Below are 22,591 nucleotides of genomic sequence, written 5' to 3'. Positions count from 1 at the left end.
TAGGTGAAAGATCTACCATATTCTAGAGGGAAAGATTCATATTGGCATTACGAATTGAAAGACATTGCAAGAGAGGTTACATTTTCTCCTTAAATAAAAAAAAGATAAACCCTAGCCTACTAATGAAGAACCCATCAAAATGGCTACTGGACACAACACCACACACCTAACTCCAGCTAAACCCTAAGGTCTATAACACCTTTCACCTTTTCACGCAAAATCTTTGATGATCTGAGAAAATGTGACAGATCTTCTCAGAATATACATATTTACATAAACATACACAAATTTCACATAGATTTTTGTTTGAGGGAAGAGGGTCACAGATATTTGGAAGTCCATCCGTGGACACCCAAAGGTCAAGGAATATCAAGCTAAGAGCCCTACAGACTAAAACATTAACATTACCAAGAGCTGTCAGCCTAAAGCTATCCTTCCAAGTGCAAATGAACCACAGAATGAAGAAAAAAAATTGTTTAGAAATCACAGTAAGAGAGAATTCCAATCGTATGTGAAGTACTCAAAAATTACATCTGATTCTAAATTCAGCAAGCCTATGAAATCGCTAAAACATGACACTGCCCATGATCAGAAAAAAAGCAATTACCTCTTGCAGGTAAGCTATGTCCCAAGCCCTCAGCTCACTGTCAGAAGCCCCAGTGATGAGTCGCTTTTCTTCTGAGACCAGAACCAACCCCCACACCTACAGGGTATAAAAAGATTCAAATAATATGGTTATTAAGGGACTCCAGGATGCATGACATGACATTCCAAAAGTCTAAGTACACTGTAGTGAAATCTCTTTGGCATTGCAAAGTCTAATATTAAGACAACCCTTTCAAAATACACTACAAGGAAGCTCACTTTGAGAAAGAAAATGATCTGTGGTGGAAGTGTTGTTTATGGGGTAACTAGCAGTTTCTCTGTAATTTCCTATCCTTAAATTTAGATAATGGCTGTTCAGAATAAATCCTAACTAGAAGCCACTCAAAATAATGATTTCAAGCGTGGCACTTCTTTGATTTCAGCAGTGCCTTGCAAATGAAAGGTGCCCCATTAACGTCTATCAGAGCATAATTTTTAGCCTCAAACATCCATGAACTAACTAAACAATGAAAACAACAGTACTGTTGCAAATCAAGAAAGAATCTGCTTTTCCTCCTCATTAATTCTAGGGTGTGTATATTCCTCATATATTCTAGGGCATATATATACAAAAATATATATAATTGAGTTATAATTAACAATGTTAAATTAGTTTAAGGCATATAACACAGTGATTCAATATTTTTATACATCATGAAATGATCACCAAAATAAGACCAGTTACCATCCATCGCCATACAAAGTTGTTAAAATATTATTGACTATATACCCTATGTGTAGATTCCATCCCATGGCTTACATATTTTATAGCTGGAAGTTTGTACCCCTTAATCACCTTCACCTATGCCTGGTATGAACAAAGCACAAAGGAGGATGCCAAGATGTAAAGTATTCCCTGATCTCTATTGAACAGATCTATGTTCAGGTAATTATTATAATGGCTACAATTTGCTATTTACACGTCACTGGGCCAGGCACTGTATACACAGTATCATTAAACTTCCCTATGATCATAAAGGTGGATACTTATAATTTAGAAGTGATGAAACCCATATTCATGGGTTAAAAACTTATCCGAGGCCAATTTCTACTAAATGCCAGAGCAGCTGCATCTGCTCTGACGGTTGGCACTTTGTCCATCACTCCAACTTCTCTCTCTAAAGACAGTACATGTTGATTACTGTTAGCAGTAAAAACAAAGTCATGAAAGGGCCAGGGAAGAAACCATCTTTTCCTTTCTGCCTTGCTATTCTTTCCCTGGGCCCATGACCCTACATATACCTCAGTTCGGTGGCCAACCACTGTTTTGAAGCAGTGCTGGGTATCAAGGTCCCACCATTTCACCATGGTATCTTTCCCACTAGAAGAAGAAATAGGAAAAAAATCTTATTAGGAAGAATCACTGAACTAACAGGAAAATCAAGGACTTATTTGTTGCCTTAAAAAGACAATACACAGCAATGATATCTAATGCTACTATTTACCTGACCTTTCTTTTAAAAAGTAAAGAATCCTAACTCTTTATATGTCTATTCTCAGGTAGAAAAATAAAATGTTCCATCTGTAAGCACAAAAATAACCTTGAATTCAGAGTGCTACAGAACGCAGAACTTGACCAGTTGACCACCATTTCCATCGCCACAGCATCAACATTCCTTCATTCTAACACACAAACATCTTAGACCTCTCCTGCTCCCTTGTCTCCTATGTCCAGCTAGTCTCTAGGTCCTGAAAACGCCTCCTCTGGTAAGTCTCCAAGCCTCGATTCCTTCCAATCCATTTCTGTACACAAACCTGAAGTTAGGTCCTACTGCCCGAATTATTTTAATAACGTATCTGGTCTCTGTCTATTCTGTTCCCTCACCACATCCAATACATTACTGTCAGATAATCTTAATCTTCTAAGTTTGCACTAACTCAAGGTTCTCTATGGATTCAAAATCAAGCTCTTCAGCACCATTCCCAAAACCTCCCATTAACTGGCACTTAATCTCCCTGCCAATGGGCTCTACTATTCCTGCCTCAAATGCCTGTTCCCTGCTTCTTCACCAATGTGAATCTAATATAAATCCTGCTTCAAGACAAAACTGGAAAAAACCAAAAACCCAATTTACAAAGTCTTTGCTATATAATCCCACCTCACGGTGTTATTTCCTTTCCCTTACATTCCCTAAGCTATAAGGTGTATGTATATTCTAGTAGAGCAGTAGAGTCATTGCCTCACAGAATGTGTTATCTGAACAAGACACACTAATGTCCCTGCATCCTATCCCACAGGAACAAATCCACCACTGGTACAGCATTTCGTGCTGCTCCTCTACACTGCCTTCTGGTTCTTCTATGGTTCTAATTACTATGGTTCTTCTAATTACTGCCTGGCAAAACTTAAGATCCCAAACTTTCCTGGGTGGTCATTCCTTAGGAATGATAACTATTATATTAGGTTGAGCTATATGAAATTGCTGATATATGAAATTGCTGATATCTAACCTATCATTTTTAACCCACACAAATGGAAATTTCAAATGGTTCAACCTATGAGATGTTCAGAAGGCCTAAGTATGGAGTATGTCTCTTCTCAAGAGGCAGGCTAAGACAAACATTTGGTATTCGCATCTGCCCACTGCTCCATGTTCGGCTTTTCTGACTTTCTAGGGATCCAGAAAGTAGACAGCTCATCCTATACAAGGTCTGTTGAAGAGTTAAGGAATTATGGAAAAGCTGGTATCAGGGGAAAATAATGACAAATCAGAAAAGGGAATTAAAAAATGCTATAAATAACTCTGGACAGCATCTATGACACTGTTTGGGAAGGGAGGGGAGGGGAAGGGAGGGGAAGAGAGAGGAAAAGCAGCGAGAAGAGGAAACTAGCACATGAGCTTGAGTATAGTGCGGAGATACGAGTAAGGAATGAAACAAATTCCCTCTTTGAAAACCTCTCCAATGAATTCACCTAGAGAAAAATGGAAACGAAACTTATTATTTCTCTACCTAGTAACTAGCAGATTCTTGTCTCGTAGAAACAATGCTTGTGTAACAGCGTCCTTGTGCCCCTTTAGACGGTAGAGGCCACTTTCATTGATCACATCCCACACGATAGTATCTGTGTCCTAAAGGAATCAAATATAGAAGAATTTTCTTTACCACATAAGGCCTAACTTGACAAACAATATTTTCATTACAAAGTTGATATGTAGTCCTTATAGAAAATTTGGAAAACATACAGAAAAGCACAGAGGAACCAAACACCAGTTGATTTCACCATCCAGATATAACCACCACAGATATTTTGTTGTATACTATTCTAGTCTTTATGTATACATACATGTTGTTAACTGAGATCATGCTATTCCTATCACTGTATAACTCTCCTCCTTTTCCTCATTTAATATACTTCCATGTCTTTCCACACTGTTCTCATTTTTAATGGTCACATAATAACCAACCTTAAGGATATACCATAATTTACTTTAAATTTTTTCTATTTCAGCCATTTAGGCAGTTTCCAATTTTCTGCTATCATAGATATGTGGAAATGAACATTCTTGTACCTCTATCTTTGTACATATCTCTGACCAGAATAAAAACTAAAAAGGGAAATTCTTGGGTTAAAAGGTATTTCTATCTTAAGTCTGCAATTCAGGGTGATCTCCAGAAAGGCTGCACCAATCTAAAGGTCCACCAAGGATATGTATGACAATGCCAGTTTTCCCATCCCTTCATCTCTGGATATTATCAGTTGCTCAAAAAACAGTGCCAATTTCAAAAGTTGAAAGGCTGTCTCAATGTTTATTTGATTTGCATTTCTGAATACCAATGAGAAATTCTATACATGCTCTATGGTGATTACTGGCCATTCTGCACCTCCTTTGAACTGCCAAGTCATGTCTTTCATCTTCCTTTGGGTCTTATTTTTCACTTGTTTTTTGGTTATTAAGACACATTAATCCTTCCCTTTCATAGTGGAACTATTAAATACTTTCCCTTTTTCATTGTCCTTTAACTTTATTTTTTCCAGTTTTATTGAAAAAATAATTGATGTACATCATTGTATAAGTTTAAGGCATACGGCATGACAGTTTAATTTACATATATTGTGAAATGATTACCATAATAGGTTCAGCTAACACCCATCTCCTCATATAGATATAATAAAAAGAAAAAAAGGAAAAATAATTTCTCCTTGGGATGAGAACTCTTAGGATTTACTCTTGACAACTTCTTTATAGTGTTTAAATGCACAAATGTTTTAAATATTCAAATATCAAGCGTTCAAATTTATCAGTCTTTTCCTTTATAATTTCTTTCCTTGCTGATATGCTTGAAGTCTTTTTCCACCTTGATATCAAATAAATATTTATTTATATATCTTCTACTTTACTTAAAATATCATGGTTTAATATTTAAGTCTTTAATCTGTGACTCTTTGGTACACAGCATGAGGTAAAGTTTTAACTTTAAATTTCCCCTCAAACAGTTAGCCAACTGTTTAAGTCCTGTTTCATAAGTAATCCATCATTTATCTACTCATCAAAAATGTCATCTTTAAAATATACTAATTAGGTATATCAAGTGTATTTGTTTCTTGGATTCCCATTTGGTTACAGTAATCTGACTATTTTGTATTAATGCCAGGTTAATATAACACATTATAAGTTATGACTTCATAATGCATTTTAATATCTGAAACTTCTTAAATCTAACCCTGAAAAAAGAAATCTGAAACCCTTTTATTTTTTCCCAAAATTCTGCTATTTATTATTCATTTGTTTTTTCAATATGTTCTTTTAAATCATTTGGTCATATTCTAAAAAAACAACAAAAAGACCTTTGGGATATTTAAATTGCTTTATCTGTATAAACTAATTAGAACATTCGAGCGTCTTTTCAATACTGTGTCTTGCCATTCAAGAACATGGTTTGTGTCTCTATTCACTCAAGTCTTCTGTTACATTCTTTAGTAAAGTTTCACAGTATTTTTGTGTCCATTACTTAACATACTTTTGTAAATGGAATCATTTATTCTATTTTCTGATGACTGAGATATAGGAAAGCTACCGATTTTACCAAAACGAATGGCCAAGAATCATCATTTTGACTCTCCTTTTCCAATTTGTTTTGTTCCCCCCAACTTGTGTACTGTTTTGGGTAGCATATCCACAATGATGTTACAAAGTAACTATCATGGGCATCCTCATCTTGTTCCTGTATTTAATAGTCTTTTATCAGTGAATCTGACAGGAAACAAAATGAACCACCCAATTCATATCCATCCGTCTCACGCTATTCTACCATCTATACTATTTTGTACACCGAGTGCCCACTGTTTCACGCAACAATGTTTGTGAATAACCTGCTTCAGCAGTAGCCTTACACTCCTTTCTAGATTAAAGTCTGGGCACCTAATTCAAGGTCTCACCTTGGACCCAGATGCCAGCCTGCCTCCTAGCTGATCATACTTCAAGGAAGTGATTGCTGCTTTGTGTCCATTGAAGGTCACATTTCCTTCCCCACTCAGGAGACTGAAGATTCGGATAGACCCATCCTCATAACCAACAGCTAAGTGCAGCCCATCTGGGGAGGGGCACAAGAAAGTGACTTCGTGTTTAAGCCCCTGAAGGATGAGAATCTGAAATAATAAGAATTGAAAACAATGTAGAGGAGTTAAGCATGTCATCAAGGAAAAAGTGTGGGAATAATCAGGCACAGTAAAATTAAGAGCATCAATAATTCCAAATCACTCTTATGAATAATAATGAGTCTCCGGACTCTATCTCAAGTTCTTTAATATAGAAATTATTATTTGTACAGGGTAATGAAACATTCAAGAAAAGGTAAAGCTATACTATACTGTTTCTCCAAAGCTCTACATTAGCATAATACATGCCAAAATTTCCCAGGCAATGGAATAAATTACTAAGTCCTTATTCTATGTCAACACCAAACGATTTTCCATAAAGGGTTATAAACACATCCTTGATTTAACTGAGCCCCATCCCAGAAACCAACCTGCATGGCACTGGAGTGCTACAGTGATGTATCCCCAAGGGACGCTGGGGGACACTAAGTATCAAAGTATTAACCTCTTGGAGGTCACAAAGTGAGTGGACAAGATCAAAATGCCTGTATTTTGTTTGGCAGAAGCGGTAGGCTTGGGAATTCAGAGTCATACAAGATATCAAAGGCTAGTTTAACAACCGTTGGGCCTCATCTGCATAAGTAAGAAAAAGATTCAGTCAACATAGCAATATTCCTTTTAAATGCTTAATATTCTGTAACTAGTTGTGAGGGCAAGTAGAAGAACTTCAAAAATGGAGAACTGGTAAAGTAGAGAAAAACAAACATGTTGGGAATAATGATTACAAATAATTACCTGTAAATATCACTACAAATAAATACCCAAGAGGTAAGCTCTTTTGGTTGTGGTTTTCAGAATACAGTATAGAAGAGCACAATAGAATGTGATACTTGGCTATCTAGACCCAAAGGAAAAATTTCTAGAGGCACACACATAAAAAAAAAAAAATCTGTGCATGACAAAGTCTGTGCATGACAAAGCAGAGCTCTCCCACTTCTGCCTCCACCCTCAAATACCCATAAATCAATATCAATCTAGGTGATTTCTCGCATACCTTCTCTCCTTTCCTTAAGTCCCAGATGAAAACATGTTCACAGGCTGGTACTGCCACATAGCGTCCTTTTTCACCACGAAGTGTCACAAAGACAATATTACCCTTCTGGCTGCCAATAAGGCCAAAGACTGCACTGGCAACATAGCGTAGGTACTGCCTGGTGAGCCCCATGTTCTAACATCTGATACCACAAGTGAGGCAGCTGCACCTGCAAACAAAGAAAACTGAGTTCTTGGGTTCTGCTAGGCTGGCAAACACCGACTGCATATCATGTAGTTAAAAGTACATGACCTGTGGTTGCTTAACCTTCATTTACTTTGAATATATTACTGACATAAAATACCCAGACATCTCCATTTTTTTATTCACTGCTGACTCAATGTGTAATCTCTCACTCAAGTTTCGGATTGATCACACTGTCATGGCCACCTCACAAATTCTGACATGTAGCCCCAATGCAGCTTAACAATTTGCTTCTGCCCATTCAACTACCATCAAAGTTTTTACACGGAGACGGACAGCCTGAGACTGAAAATATTTATTGGTGAGCATTTGTTGTAAACCTACTAATAATGAGACAGGCACTGATCTAGACGCCAGAGATATGGTGTTGAGTAAAACAAAATCCCTGATCTTGTGGCACTTACCTTCGAGCACAGTGGCTCTCAAACTCCAGAATGTATCTAAATCACCCAAGGGATTATGAAAACAAATTGCTGGGAACCACCTTCACCGCACATCCCCAGGGCCTATTTCTGATTCAGTAGGTCTGGGGTGGGACGCAAGATTTTTCATTTCTAACAAGTTCTCAAGTGATGCTGCTGCTGCGGTTCCCCGCTTTGAGAACTACTGTAACTAATACGTGCAGGTATGCCCTGGATTTCCAAAGCAGGGCAGTCACCTGCCCTTGGCACACTGTTTTTCAAAGTTGCCATAGTTCTTGTGTAACTGAGCAGGACACTACAGGGCCTTCCCAGGTCAGGCACCACCGCCGCCCCCCAGCCCTCGCCCCCCCGCCCCCGCCACACCATGTCCTCCACCTGCCTCCCGTTAGTAGAAAACCTTTAGCCTCCTAAGCCTTCCCTGAGTTCCAAAGAGCAAATGTAATCAGAGAAGTGAGAAAATGCAGAAACAAAGGAATCAAGCAAGACAAAATAAAAATAGTTTTAGCCATTAAACAAAATCAAGGATCTTTAGGTTCCTCGTCAAGGGCTATGGAGATAATATTTTGAACCATATCCTTGAGCTGTTTTGCAGATACTGAAACCCCAATCAGGTGGAAGAAGTTAACTGAATGCTGACCACCAGCAGGTAGACTCCAGGCCAGTTGGAACTAGAAGGTTGATGGTGTTGACTCCCAATTACCTCACCACCAACCAATCAGAAAAATGCCCACCAGCTGATCACATGCCCCACCCCCTCTCCCTCACCTTGACTTTAAAAACCTTTCCCTGAAAGCCAGTGTGGGGGAGGGGTGTCTTCTCAGCATTAGCTGCACTTAGCATTAGTGCACTTTCCTTCACCACAACCCGGTGTCAGTAGACTGGCTTGACTGCCCACAGCGGGCGGGCCCAGCTTTGGTTTTAACAACTGCACTAAATCAAATTCACTGGAAACACTTGGTTACCATAAGAGACAACTGGTGAAGGAGATAAATTAAGCTTGTCTGCTCTTAATATGGAAATGTGAAAGGTATTCCCCCAAACACCGGTGCAACTTAAAAAACACAAGAATACTAAACAGAAGTTACAGCCTTCTTCTGGAGCTGTTTTTGTTTGTTGTTGTTGTTGGTTCAGTTTGTTTGGTTTAACGCTACATGGTCTCTATTACAACCTGATGTTTTAGTCTACTTTAACAGGAAAATATTCAATGCCTGTACTAATACTTTCTTTTAATGACCACTTACAGGCCTCATTTTTCTTCTCCTAGGAACCAACATAAAGCCAGTTAAAAATGAAGGGAAGATAATATTAACATGGCAAAAACGCTCTTCACCTGGGCCATTTGATCAATTCTTTACCAATTCATCTTACTCCTCTGGCCCCAGCCCCTTAACTGTAATTGTTGTTCATGGTAGTCTTCCGCCATCTACCACAGTATTTTCCTTGGAGACTTCATACAGCACGCCTAGGCCCAGGGACCCACCACATCCCTACTTCCAGTCTGGCCTTACATACCTGAATACTAACTATATAGCTCCAAGAGCTTATTAGACATCCCCATCCGAACACCTTGCAGTATCACATTTAACGTGTATAAAACCAAACCTACCTTGCTTCCTGAACCCTACTCATTTTTTTCTGAGTCTAAAACACACAGCTCTCCAAGCCATTCAGGCTCAAAACCTTGTAGTAACCTTTGGCTCATTAGTATTATTTAAACAGCCAATACTGAAAGAGTGCTTACTATATGGTAACTGATACATTAAAATATATATAACTGAGTAAACATATGCAGTTAATTTCATATTTATTAATTGGATTGATCATAATTAATTGAATTAAGTGGGTTAATACATGTAAAGTGCTTAAAAGGATCCTTCACAGTTACCTTGCAAGATTGGTATTCTTATCCCTATTTTACAGACAAAGAAACTAGACACAGGGACATGAAATAGCTAGCTCAAAGTCATTCAGCTGGTTTTAAGTGCCAAAGCCAGATTACAAACCAAACACCAAAATTTCCTCTTTTAACCACTAAACTATTTCTTTGCCTCCGTCTTCTCTTTTGTCAGAAACTTCTACCTGTTTCTCTGAAGGAGGATCCTTTTCTCTTTCCACTACTTTCTGTTCCAGCTCTTTATCACTGGGTTCCTGCACTATGTAGCACCTCCACCTCCATGTTTTTCATTCATTTCTTTTAAAAGTCATTAATACTACCTGACTAATCTTTTCAAACGCACTAATCCTACCCCAAAACCCTTTAAGAGCTAAACAGTGTGCAGTTCGCAAGCACTCAACCTATCTATTCCTCTTTAGTTCTCGCATAAACTTTTCTGTCGGGCTAGCTGGTTTCCCTCTTTGTCCTGTCACCTGCCTTCTTCAAACTGTTCCTCCCACTTAGAATAACATGCATTCGCCCGTCTACCTAAGTGTTACCCTCTGAGGCCCACTTCCTTTGGGGCTAGTCCAATTCTCGAAGCCTTTTCCATTGCCTCAGAACTTCAATGATCTTCCATACATCTTGGTACTGGTCACTTGTGTCTCACATGCATGTTGTGTATATGACGCTTTTCGGAGAGAGCTCACGCCCTAACCTTCCTCTATGCCCCTGCTTCTTAACCCACAGCCCCCGAAAACATGCTTCTATGATGCGCTGAAAGGCTGGACCGCCGGAACAGACCTGTCAGATGTCCCTAAACCAATTCTTCAGTCAGGAGAGGGTGAAGTGGGGGTTCCGCACACCCACCACGCTGCCAGACCATCCTCAGGCGAGCCCTGCAGGCGCCGGGTGAACTAGCTCAACACGGCACGCGCCAGCTTCGGGTGTCCGCGGCCGGCTTCCCAGGGACGGCGGTGGGGCTCCCGCAGTGGCCCAGGTGCCCCTCCACCCTCGAGACCGGCCCCAAATCCCCCTGCCTCGCCCGCTGCTGGCACCAGGAAGGCCTCAGCCAGGACCAAACAAACCCGAGGAGCGAAGCAAAAAGCGTTCGGCCGCCGCGCGCCTACGGTACCTACCTGGGCCTCCACGAGGCTCCGGGCTGATTGGACCCGCCCGTCGAACCCACCCCTTCCGGGTCCGCTCGAGGAGCCGCTTCCGCCCGACGTTCCCTTTGCCTTCTGGGGGAAATGACGTAAGAGCTGGGCTCTGATTGGTGAGCTCCGGCCGGGAGCGGAAGGCGGTGTTTCGCCTGCCCGGGCTCCTGCGGCTGGTCCTTCCAGCCTCCTGCGACTTTGGCTGCTTTACCCGCCGAGCTCCTGGCAAGGCTTGTCCGGGGATGCCGCTCGGCCGCTTTCCACGAGGAACTTAACCCGCCGTGCCTGCCTCCCGGATGGGACCGCCGGAATGCTGTGAGAGGCGGGACAGAGGCCGGGAAGGAAGGCGGGGCGGAGCGGGCCGGGGGCGCGGCGGGGGGCGCACGGGACTCGGCCAGGGCTGGGGGTGCGGGCATAGAGGGCTGGTTTTGTCAGTTCTCCGCAAAAATGAGCCTGGCACTCCCCCCTCCGCTGTTGGTCTGGTTCCTCTCGCCCGAGGCGCTGTCGGGGAGAAGTTACCCACCAGAAGATAGAGGATAGGCAGACCCAGGCACAAGGGACAGTGGTGCTCTAGCCCCTGGGGAGGCGCACGTCCTGGGGTGCAGGAGTCGAGTTTGTGTGGTCGCTCGTGTGGATTGGGTGTTTCACGGACCGAGAGCTGCTCGAATCAGGGCTGGGTAGGCGCTGAGCCCAGGATGCTGAGTTGTCTGGATCTCCGCAGTCCCTGGAGTGACATTGGTCTGGCTTTTGGTTTCCGCTCCTTGGTCGCCGGAGGGGGAAGTGACCAGGGCTGACTCCTCCTTGCTTGGTAATTGAGGCTTTAGGTGCTCTGTCACCAAGTGGGAATTAGCTTTTCTTTCTTGCAGTTTTGTCCGATTTTATTCTTGGGCTGCATAAAAGTGTTTAGAAAGGAGTTCTGATGTCTGTAGCTGTGGAAGATTAAAGCTAACATATAGGTATATAAAAGAAATAAGTCTGTGCCTTCAAGATAGCTGCAGCCAGCTTAGAAAATAGAGTTTTATCTATATTACCTGATTTTCTTCAGGCGTTTCTTGAGTTTTTAAGACATGTTCACCTAGTCTGCCATATTCAAGAAAATGATAAGAGTAGAGAATGGATATGATCAGGCTGTAAATAGATGTAACAGTGTAGGTGTTTGAACCAAGCCTCCGGTGGGTTGGATGAATGAGAAAGGAGGAAATTGTGGCAACAGACTTACTTCAGATAAGTTTGATGGGGAAGGGAGCGTTTAGGTGAACGTGTATGGCTAATATACGAAAAAATGTGTATATATATGAGGAAAAAACGTGCTTTAGTACATAGTCTAGATTCCATCTCGGTGACACCCCTTGTATTACCTGATTCTAAGAAAGTTATTTTACAGCTGTATAAACTGTAGATAACTACTGTCAATACTAAATCATTTTATTTGTAGACATGAAAATTCTACATGTCTTTTAGAGGTTGAGTGGAAGTTTTGCCTCACGTACATTCATTTCAGTATTCCTGATCTATTAATGAGCCCAATTTTGGGACTCCCTTTATCAACCATCTGGCTGGTTCCTTTGTGAGTTAAATAAAATCTTGAACCATGTTCACTTCTGTATTAGAATGAGTCATGATTTTATCTTTAAAAAATTAATTTAACATTATTAAATATTATGGGAAAGGACAATCACAAATGGAAAAAATAATTTTGTTTTATTTATTATTATTATGTTTTGGCCGCATCGCGCGGATTACCGGATCTTATTTCCCTGACCGGGGATCGAACCTGCGCCCTCTCCAGTCCTAACCACTGGACTGCCAGGGAATTCCCAGAAAAAATAATTTTAATGAAAGTTGTTGTAAGCATCTTCGATTGAGTGCTAAGATAATGCATCTTATAACTTCCCAATGCACTACTTCAAGAGCATAACCTTAGTTTCTTAAGTTTCGGAATTGCTAAATGTATTAATTTTATAATTGAAACATAGTAAAGTTCTTTTTACTTTTTGGATTCAAAACTTTAACAATAAGTTGTGCCAGTAAAAGCGTTTCAAAGGTGATGATATATCAATAAATAATAGTTAAATTGAGTTCCTGAGAAAGAACCTACCACGTGACAGTCTGTCAGAGCGTAAATAACAACACGGCGTTACTGCAAAACTAGAGAAACACTGACAGTCACGACACAGCACAGCAGACCCAGAACCTGCCACTCACACACATGTAAACCAGTACACAGGAATCATCTTCTTCAGTTTAGACATTGATAGATGAAACATAGTAAAGTTCTTTTAATATGAAGGTGGTACTACTAACTCACCATTAGAGAGAGCATGTGTTTGGCTGGTTTTGAATAATGGTGTTAAATTTGACCTGGGCTATTAACACAACTTAGAAATCTTTTTGTTATACTGTATTTATTGTTGACATATTTGACGGCTTCCATTTGTTTTTCCATCTAAGTAACTTTCTAAAAAGAAAAAGTCATTCTTTCTATTTGCATAGAATGATTCTTAAATATAATAGATTTGGTGTTGGGATAGAGGTATTGTGCGGAAATATCTAAGTACCTTGAAGTTTAAAATATTGAAATACAAAGACATAAAGAATGGTAAACCTATAATTTATACAAAAACAATGAAATAGAGCTGGTAATGAGTGGAGGTCAAAAGCATGGACCAGCTCTCTTTGTACTTTTATCCAGGCCTATCTAATCAATGTAAGCATTTTGAAGAATAAGAAAACAGATTTAAAGTTCTTTTGTCTTTTAAATGATATCATTTTCTCTTTATTCAGACAAAAAAATCAGAATTTTTTGAGACAGTGATCCAAGACGTTCTGCCTGATTCTGCCCTGTCTTGAACAATAAAAGTCTAATCCCTCTAACCAATCCAATTAATCATATAAAGCACTATTTGGAGGACTTCTTAAACTAAAAGATGACAAGATTTTGAGGAAAAAAAGATGAGCTACAGTGTAATAAGAACTGTTATATACTCATTACTAATTTGAATTGTAAAAGATACATAGTGGGTTCTCTTTATCCTCATCTAGGGAGGTACTGAAGATAGCCCTTAAGATAGTATGGCTAAGGAAATAGATCTGATTCTGCAATCATCTGTTTGTTACATGTAAACTTTGAGATCCTGGGACGTAAATGTCTTGCTTCAGGAGCATTTTTACTAAGGTTTTGTGTTTGCTTATGAACCTGTTCAAAATACAGGACTGATCAATTGATTTTCAGTGGAAAGTCCCGCTCCTCTTTAATGTTATCCAAAATTCTGGCTAAAGCTGTAGATTATTGTAGCCTTCCCCTCCTCCTTTCCTTACCCGAGCACTCTGTATTCTATCACTGGGATTCCTAATTTGAGTCTGGGAAACCCCTCAGATTTTTTTCCAGACCTGTGCTTGTATGAGCTCATGTAGTCACAATTTGGGTGATGAAAAGGTCTTTATATTTCATGTAAATTCTCCAAGGGGTCTGTGACTCCAAGAATGTTAAGAACCACTGCTCCTTAAGGATCAGGGATCAGATTTTCCTGCCTAGCTTGGCTTTGCTGCTCCATTTGCTTTATTGCCAAGGTGTGTGTGTTGGGGGAAGGGGAGATTTAAATCTCTTTTTGATGAGAAAAATACATTTCTGTTTAGAGATGGAGCTGAAAAAGAATTCATTGTTAAATGCCATGACACTTTCATATAATGCCATTAAATTTGCTCTACAGTAAGAGCTCTGAACATTACCTATTACTCATTTAACACTCAGTATCTTGTGTGTCACAATGACTTTTAAGATCTTGGAAGAAGATCCAACAAACTATACTGACAAGATGTGGTTGGACATATAGGAGAACCACCAGAGTGTACTGTCAAAGAAGATAATAGAGTTTCAGGGAGGGAATAATCAATAGTGGATGCAGCTAAAATTTGATTAGCTCTTGGACTTGACATTTGGAGAATTATTGTTGACCTTGAAAAAGCAGTTTTAGTATTGTTATAGAGATGGAAGCAGAACTGCAGTGGGTTGAATAAATGGAGGAAAAGGAAGTAGAGCTGCGAAACAGATTACTCTTAAAGTTAAATGGTGAAAAGAGGAGTTTGTTGGTATTCTGAAGAAATGGGGTAGGGAAAAAATTTGAGAGTAAGAGACTCAGGGGAAGGAGAGATCAGGTGTAGTGAAGGGATACTTGATGTTATTACATTCTCTTAGAGGAAAGCTAGTCAGGTGCAGTAAAATGCTTAAATGAAGGTGATTTGGCAGGCTTAAAAGTATGGAATATACCCCAAAATCACTTGGAAGTTGGAAAGAGTGAATGAAGATAGAGACATTTTGAGTTGGAGAGAAGTTAAGATAATTTGAACAATGACTTCTCTTTTCTCAGAGCATCAGGAAAAGAAGGAAGGCAATGTGATATGATGTAATGGAAATGGCACGGGTTTTAGTGCCAGCTGGTCTTTGATTTGGATCTCAAGGTACCACTTACTAGTTCTGTTACCTTGAGCTGATAATTGAACCTCTGGGTCTTGGTGCCCTCACTGTAAAATAAGTGTTCTGATACCTACTTTGCAGGATTATTGTAAGGATTAGAAGCATATTTGTAACATATCTAATACCCTGTGGTTCACTGTAACTTCCACAGTTGGCCTTCTTTTGTTCCTTTAGTGTCTTAGGCTCTTTCCTGCCTTAAGGCGCCCAGATGTACCTTTCCGCAGCCTGTAAAACTCTTCTACTTTTGGTCTCAACTCTCACTATCTGGAAGAGACATTCTCTGCCTCTTCAATTTAAGTAGCTCCCCCCTTCTTTGTTGTAGGACACTTATCACAGATTTTAACTATGTATGTATTTCTACGATTATATCTTTGTGTGATTTTTGTGGAGCTATCTCTTCCATTAGACAGAGACTCAGCACTTAACAGTGCTTGAATGAATGATGCCTGGGACATAATAGGCAAATAAGCATTTATTACCTCACAGTTTTTATGGGTCAGGAATTCAAAAGTTGCTTAGTCTTGTGGTTCTGGCTCAGGGTTTCTCATGAGGTTGTGGTCAAGATGTCAGCTGGGGCTGGAGGATCCAAGGTGATTCATTCCCATGTCTGTCGGTTCATGCTGGTTGTTGGCAGGAACTCTCAGTCTCTCCCCACAGGGGCTTTTCCATGAGCTTCATGAGTGTCCCCATGTCACAAGCGCTCACTTCCCCAGAACAAGCAGTCCAAGAGAGCATGGCAGAAGCCACAATATCTTTTATGATCCGTCCGTGGAAGTCACACACTGTCATTTCTGCAATATCCAGTTGGATACACTGGCCAGCCTTATTCATTATGGGAGGCATCTACACAACGGCATTAATATCAGGAGGCAGGTATCATTGAAGGACATCTTGGAGGCTGTCTATCACAGATCCTGTGTGGAATAGCATAGAGTCATCCAAGAATGACTCAAAACAGTTTTCTGTTAGTGTTGATGGAGGGCCAAGCTAACATAGGAAACCATGTATTTGTTTTGACAGCAGAGAGGATAAGTTCTGATTTTTTTTTTTCCCCTACTGGCGCAGGAGCAGATCAGAGAAAACAGATGTAGGCTTGATCTAGGTGTTAGGGATTAACAAGTCATTACAAGAGCAGACATTGAGATAAGTAAGAGTGTATCTTAATTCACCAATTTGTTTTTGGTTTATCTGATGCTCGTTAGAGAGTCTTTGACAGTGAGTGTCTTGGTCTTTGCCACACATGAAAACATCTCTTTATCTCAACAGTGGTGCAGGTGACTTTCACATTGGCTCTGAGAAAGTTATAACTTTTATTGTGCCTTGCTTGATGCCAGGTGCTGTGCTATGCAGTTTTTTTTTAAAGATTCTTTTGATATGGACCATTTTTTTTTTTTTTTTTTTGCGGTATGTGGGCCTCTCACTGTTGTGGCCTCTCCCGTTGCGGAGCACAGGCTCCGGACGCGCAGGCTCAGCGGCCATGGCTCACGGGCCCAGCCGCTCCACGGCATGTGGGATCTTCCCGGACCGGGGCACGAACCCGTGTCCCCTGCATCGGCAGGTGGACTCTCAACCACTGCACCACCAGGGAAGCCCTGATATGGACCATTTTTTAAAGTCTTTATTGAATTTGTTACAATATTGCTTCTGTTTTATGGGGTTTTTTTGGTTTTTTGGCCGAGAGGCATGTGGGATCTTAACTCCCCAACCAGGGATCAAACCTGCATTGGAAGGCAGAGTCTTAACCACTGGATCACCAGGGAAGTCCCTGCTGTGCAATTTTAATACAGATTATATCATTTAATTCTCACAATAACCATAGTAGTACATTACTCCTATTTTAAAAATAAGAAAACTCTGGTTTAGAGTCAAGGATAATATGACTGTTAGGTGGTAGGTCCTCAACCCAAACTCAGGCCTTCTGATAACGGAGCCCAAGCTTTTACCATTCTGCTTCTGCCTCAAAGTGTAATTGCATATGGAAATATTTACCTTAAAATACTAAAGAAACCGGATTCAAAATTGTACGTACCTTATGATTTTACCTGTCACAGAAAAAGGTAGGAACTACTTTTTGGTATCTTTCAAATGTTATGTAAGTGAGTATTACTTAGAATTGGAAAGAAAAGTTATTTTAAAGAAGTGATTTAGCCCTGTAATTTGACATTCAAGTTTGCAAAATGAAAACTAAGTTTGTTTTTAATGGACTTTTTAATATCATGGTTAAGAAATTTCAGCATGAGTTGTCACCAAAAACCTGTGGATAATTTTTTGAAATTATGAATTTCTGCAGGGTGTCGTTCTGTTGAGCTCAAGGCAGTTCAGCCATAGACAGTGAATGTAGCCTTCACTTGTACTCTGTTCAGCTTGTCCAGTTCCAGGCTGAATACTTGTGAACTGATCAACAGGACTTGTGGTTGCCTCTAGTTTCAAAGGCCAATTGGATGGACTAAACACCAACTTCTAGATAAAATTAGTTTATTTATTTCAAAATAATATCAAAGGAGTACTTAGTAACAAATAAGAATAATCCTCCGATACAATTTTATCCTGGTATGATCTACAAGGCCTTTCTGAAATTGTTATATAAATGAGCACATTTCCTACCACACAGTGTTGGTGCAGGAATTAGAATATTGTGTCAAATCCATCGTTCATTCCAATTAGTATCCCATGTCTCTCAGCAAGAAACAGCAAGATATTAGATATAGAAGGGCATGCTTTTTCTCCTTGACTCTTCACAAACATAAGGATCATACAGAAAAGCTTCTCAGGAAGTTCACATACCAGCTGTCATTCCCTAATCATCTCTTTGCTCTTATGTATGTTCAGTGTTACCAGCTATCTCCAATTTACCAAACCGACTAATTAGTTCTTAGTTCTTACTCAACCTTTCGGTAGCATTTAACCCTAGATGATCCCTCTTGAGCATTCTGTCTAAAGTTACTTTCTTCACTTGGCTTTTAGGGTACCACACTTTCCAGATCTTCCATTCTTATCAATGCTTTTCTATCTCTTTTTTAAACTTTTCCTCTTTCCAGCCTCTAGATTTGGCCTTAGGACTGAGTCCTTGGATCTATTCTCCATTTGCATTTTCTCTCTTGGTGGTCTTAAATACCATCCATATGCTGAGACTTCCAAATTTATATCTTTAGCCTGACCTCTCCTCTGGGCTCTAGCCTCATGTAGCCAGCCAATTGCATGTTTGATATACATACTTGGGCATATAATGGGCATCTCAAACTAACAAAAGGAAAACATAAGGAAAAAAATACCTTGATTATTACTCCACCTGCAACCTACTCCAGTCTTTTCCTTCTCTATAAGTAGCATTACCGTCTATTTAATTGCTCAAGCAGGAAATCTAGGAGTAACCTTTGATTCTGTTCTTTTCCCTCACCCCCTCAGGTGCATTTAGAAAGTCTTGTTGACCCTACCTTCAAAATTCATTCCAATTCTAACCATTCCTCACCACCTTCATCACCATCACCTAGATTACTCCAGTCGTTTTCTACTGGTCTCTGCGTTTACTCTTGCCTCCACTCAGTTTCACTGTAGCTAGAGTAATCTTTTCAAATATTTATATTAAGTCATTATCCTTATAGGGACCCTCTAATAGCTTACCCTCATTTACATTAAGATCTAAACTTCTTATCATGGCTTACAAACTAGATCATCTGGCCTTTCCTTGGCTCACCAACCTCATCACCTGCTACTCATTACCTAGCTCACTGTACTGTAGCCAAACCGGCCTCTACGCTCTTCTGGAATAGACCAAGCTCCTCCCTGCCCTTTTGGCCTTTGTACTTGCCATTCCCTCTGCCTGACGCACCCTCCAGAGCTTCACATGGCTTGCTCTCTCACTTTATTTAGCTTTCTGCTCAGATAGAACCTTTTTCTTATAATACTCACTGCCTCCAGTCGTTCTATTAGATACCTGCTTGCTTGTTTATCGTTTTTCATCTGCTTTCAAGGAAGCATCAGCTCTCTAAGGGTAGGGACTTGCTCTGTCTTATTCACTGTGTGTCCCCAGTAACTAGAACAATACCTGACACGTAATAGCTGCTTATAAAGATTTATTGAATGAACGAATCTACCATTTTACTGAAATAGCTATCTGACTTATTGCCAAATGAAGTATCATGTTAAATTTCCCATGAGTTTCTGTGACTTAACACTACGTGTCTTCCTATCACCCTTCTCTTCTAATTTCTACATTTCTGTACAACCAACCTTATACCACATCGGTGTCTCATATACTGTATTCTATAAATTTTCAAATCCTGTTAATTTTTCCTTTGTATGTTGCCTCACAAATCTATGCCTTCCTCTCCCTCTGTTTCTCTACATAGTTCAGACCTTTATCTCTTACTACCTGATTGCAGTAACCTCCCTGCTTCTCATCTTCCATATTAGACTGAACTTTTTAAGTTGTTCATATTATCTTTGTATCTCTTGCAGCACCTGACACTCCCCCTACCCCGCCAATAGCAGACACTCAATGAATGTTGAATGAATAGTCCTGTGTTTCTGGAAAGTAGAATTGATGGGCTGTGTGATTATTTAAATGACTGTAATTCTTTGAAAATAATTTGTGTTTAAATAATCCCTCTTTCTTCCTGTTTAAAAAAGCCGTAGTAATTCATTGTACGTTTGATTTTTTAATAGACTGTTTAAGTGACTATAATCACACAATGTACTATTGGAGCATTTCACAGCAGAGTTTTGTTTTTTACTCTAATAGAAGTAAAGTAATACCTGTGCTTCTCTATTAAAATGATTCTTTCTTTTCTCTTAAGCTAAAGTCTACAGTGAATATTGAATTGCTGAGGAATTTGGGAAAAGACAAGCTGAAGTTCCCATTCCATGGATCCCTTGGGTGCACCTTCCCAGTTTGTGGATGTGGATACACTACCAAGCTGGGGCAATTCTTGTGAAGAACAATTAACTACTTCTGATACTGCAGCTGAAACATATCAGGAAGAGACTATTAGATCACCTTTTCTTTACAATAAGGATATCAATGGAAAAGTGGTTCTCTGGTAATTCCTTGGTTAAATCATATCATGATATAATAATACTTTCTCATAATTTCTTCTAATTTCTTTTTTTCATATTTTTTTCTAAACTCTTTTTTGTGAACTCTTGCATTATTGAAATATTACTTTGCATACACATTTACAGCTTTATTGAGACTTAATTAACTTACAATAAACTACATATATTTGAAGTGTACAGTTTGGTAAATTTTGACATGTATACACCCATGAACCCATCACCAGAATCAAGATAGTGAATATATTTATCACCCCGGAAGTTTTTTTGTGTCCCTTGGTAATCCCTCTCTCCTGCCCCTCCCTGCCTCAACATCCCCAAGCAATCATTCATCTTTCTGTCACTATAGATTAGTATGCATTTTCTAGAGCTTTATATGAATGGAATCGTGTACTCTTTTTTCAGTCTGGCCTCTTTCATTCAACACAATTATTTGAAAGTTCGTCTATGTTGTTGCATGTAGTAGTAGTAGTACATTTCTGTTTTTAAAAAAAGCTTTAGAGATGTAATTCATATACCATACAAATGCACTAGTTTACATTGTACAAGTCAGTGGTTTTTAGTATATTCACAAAATTGTGCAGCCGTCACCAGAGTCAATTTTAGAACATTTTCATCACCCCAAAGTCCTGTTCCCATTAGCTGTCACTCCCCATCTCACACACATCTCTTATGTAAGAAGCAAAGGAATGACATGATGGTTTTGTGGGTTTCAGGGTTACAGCAATTGCGTTCAAGATCTATCTGCGATGCCATATTAGCCTTTCTGAATCAGGAACAACTTTTTACTATTGCTTAAGCTTGTGAACTGGTAAAACCAATGTTGTGAAGGGAGTGAAGATAGAATGTTTTGAAACAATTAGAAACTAGCTTTCTTATCTGCCTCCTCTTCCCCACACTTGCTCTTATTTATTTATTTTCCTTAGGAAAGGAGATGTGGCATTACTGAATTGTACAGCTATTGTGAATACCAGCAATGAAAGTCTTACTGATAAGAATCCTGTGTCAGAAAGTATCTTCATGCTTGCAGGGCCTGATTTGAAGGAGGACCTCCAGAAACTTAGAGGTGAGTGAATTTTCTTAGGTATGTTAGTGCTTAGGAAACATTTATTTTGATGTTTGAAGAAGTATATTTTGCGTGTAAGTGAGAAACTAAGTAGATGTAGCTCTTTTGTTGTTGTTAAAACTAAATAAATACAGCCTTTGAAAAACCTATAATGTGTTAGAAGCTGAGTGCTGAGACTTTACTTGGTAAAACCCCTCTGTTGTGTACCTGAATTTTAAAATGACAGTCATCATAGCCAGTTAGATTTTTGGTAACATTTTCTTGGCTGTCTAATGTCTTGCACCGATAAGCCTTATAAAACAACTATTCTTTATCTAAACTGAAAATTTTTTATTGAGTTTTGATATTGACAGAATTTTTTTATATACCTCCTGGACATAGAGTGTCACACTTCTGAAATGAAATTGACTTACTGGTAAAAACCAAGTGTGTTCTGGGTTAATTCTGTACTTTCTTTTTTTTTTTTTTTTTTTAAACCAGTACATTCTTCTTCTGGGAATATTTCTTTGGAATTGGAGACAGGAGGAGTCCTGTTTGTTCAGAATCTTGTTTACCTTATTTGCATTTATTTTCTTAACTTACCAACCTCACAACTTTTTGTTATTATTTGTGTGTAAAGGGAATATTGTGAAATTCAATTATCCCATTTTATAAAAAATATTTTTGAAATACAGCAATTTTTCTTAAAATGTAAACAGCAAATCCCACCTGTATAAAAAAATCTTCGTTTCTTAGACTTCTACAAACAATTGGTTTTTAACCTAATAAAGATATTAGAATTTGAACAGGATCATTTATAATGCTGACCATGAAAGAAGAGATAAAGAGAGAAGAATTGTTTGTCTGATCAAGAAACTGAACTTTGTGAGGGTAGATGTGGGAAGAAGCCCTCAGTTTAACTAAAAACATGATGCCATGAAGAATATGTAGAAATTATAATATGTATTAGAGATAATACTGAGAAGTTCTTTGATATAAGTAACAGAGAAACTGGTCTGGAAAAATTCCTAATGAGCGCGCATGCTCACTTACACCTTAGAGCTGGACTTATGAATTAAAAAAATAT

General features: G+C 39.3%; 2 protein-coding genes across 5 annotated transcripts in view; one reads left to right on the top strand and one right to left on the bottom strand.

The window, feature by feature from the left end:
* The window catches only part of WDR3 (WD repeat domain 3), a 37,484-nt gene extending 26,510 nt beyond the window's left edge, over positions 1–10,974 (bottom strand). The window contains exons 1-6 of one of the 2 annotated variants that reach the window (XM_027091142.1): positions 10,916–10,974; positions 7,239–7,446; positions 6,026–6,235; positions 3,598–3,716; positions 1,888–1,966; positions 608–703 (exon numbers count right to left, since the gene is read on the bottom strand). In XM_027091142.1, coding sequence (XP_026946943.1) covers positions 608–703; positions 1,888–1,966; positions 3,598–3,716; positions 6,026–6,235; positions 7,239–7,409 — 675 coding nt within the window. In that variant the 5' untranslated portion in view covers positions 7,410–7,446; positions 10,916–10,974. Of the gene's footprint in view, positions 1–607; positions 704–1,887; positions 1,967–3,597; positions 3,717–6,025; positions 6,236–7,238; positions 7,447–10,580; positions 10,831–10,915 lie in introns of those variants that run through there. The other variant, XM_027091141.1, reaches the window with a different exon arrangement.
* Positions 10,975–11,079: 105 nt separating this feature from the next.
* GDAP2 (ganglioside induced differentiation associated protein 2) overlaps positions 11,080–22,591 on the top strand; it is a 71,168-nt gene continuing 59,656 nt past the window's right edge. For 2 of the 3 annotated variants that reach the window (XM_027091144.1, XM_027091145.1), the window contains exons 1-3: positions 11,090–11,248; positions 20,204–20,446; positions 21,386–21,525. In XM_027091144.1, coding sequence (XP_026946945.1) covers positions 20,271–20,446; positions 21,386–21,525 — 316 coding nt within the window. In that variant the 5' untranslated portion in view covers positions 11,090–11,248; positions 20,204–20,270. Of the gene's footprint in view, positions 11,249–20,203; positions 20,447–21,385; positions 21,526–22,591 lie in introns of all 3 variants that reach the window. The other variant, XM_027091143.1, reaches the window with a different exon arrangement.

Source organism: Aethalodelphis obliquidens, unplaced genomic scaffold (assembly GCF_003676395.1).
Source record: "Aethalodelphis obliquidens isolate GAN/ISIS:26980383/991018 unplaced genomic scaffold, ASM367639v1 scaffold70, whole genome shotgun sequence".
Taxonomy (NCBI): Eukaryota; Metazoa; Chordata; class Mammalia; order Artiodactyla; family Delphinidae; genus Aethalodelphis; species Aethalodelphis obliquidens.
This window is presented reverse-complemented; position numbering and strand designations above follow the sequence as displayed.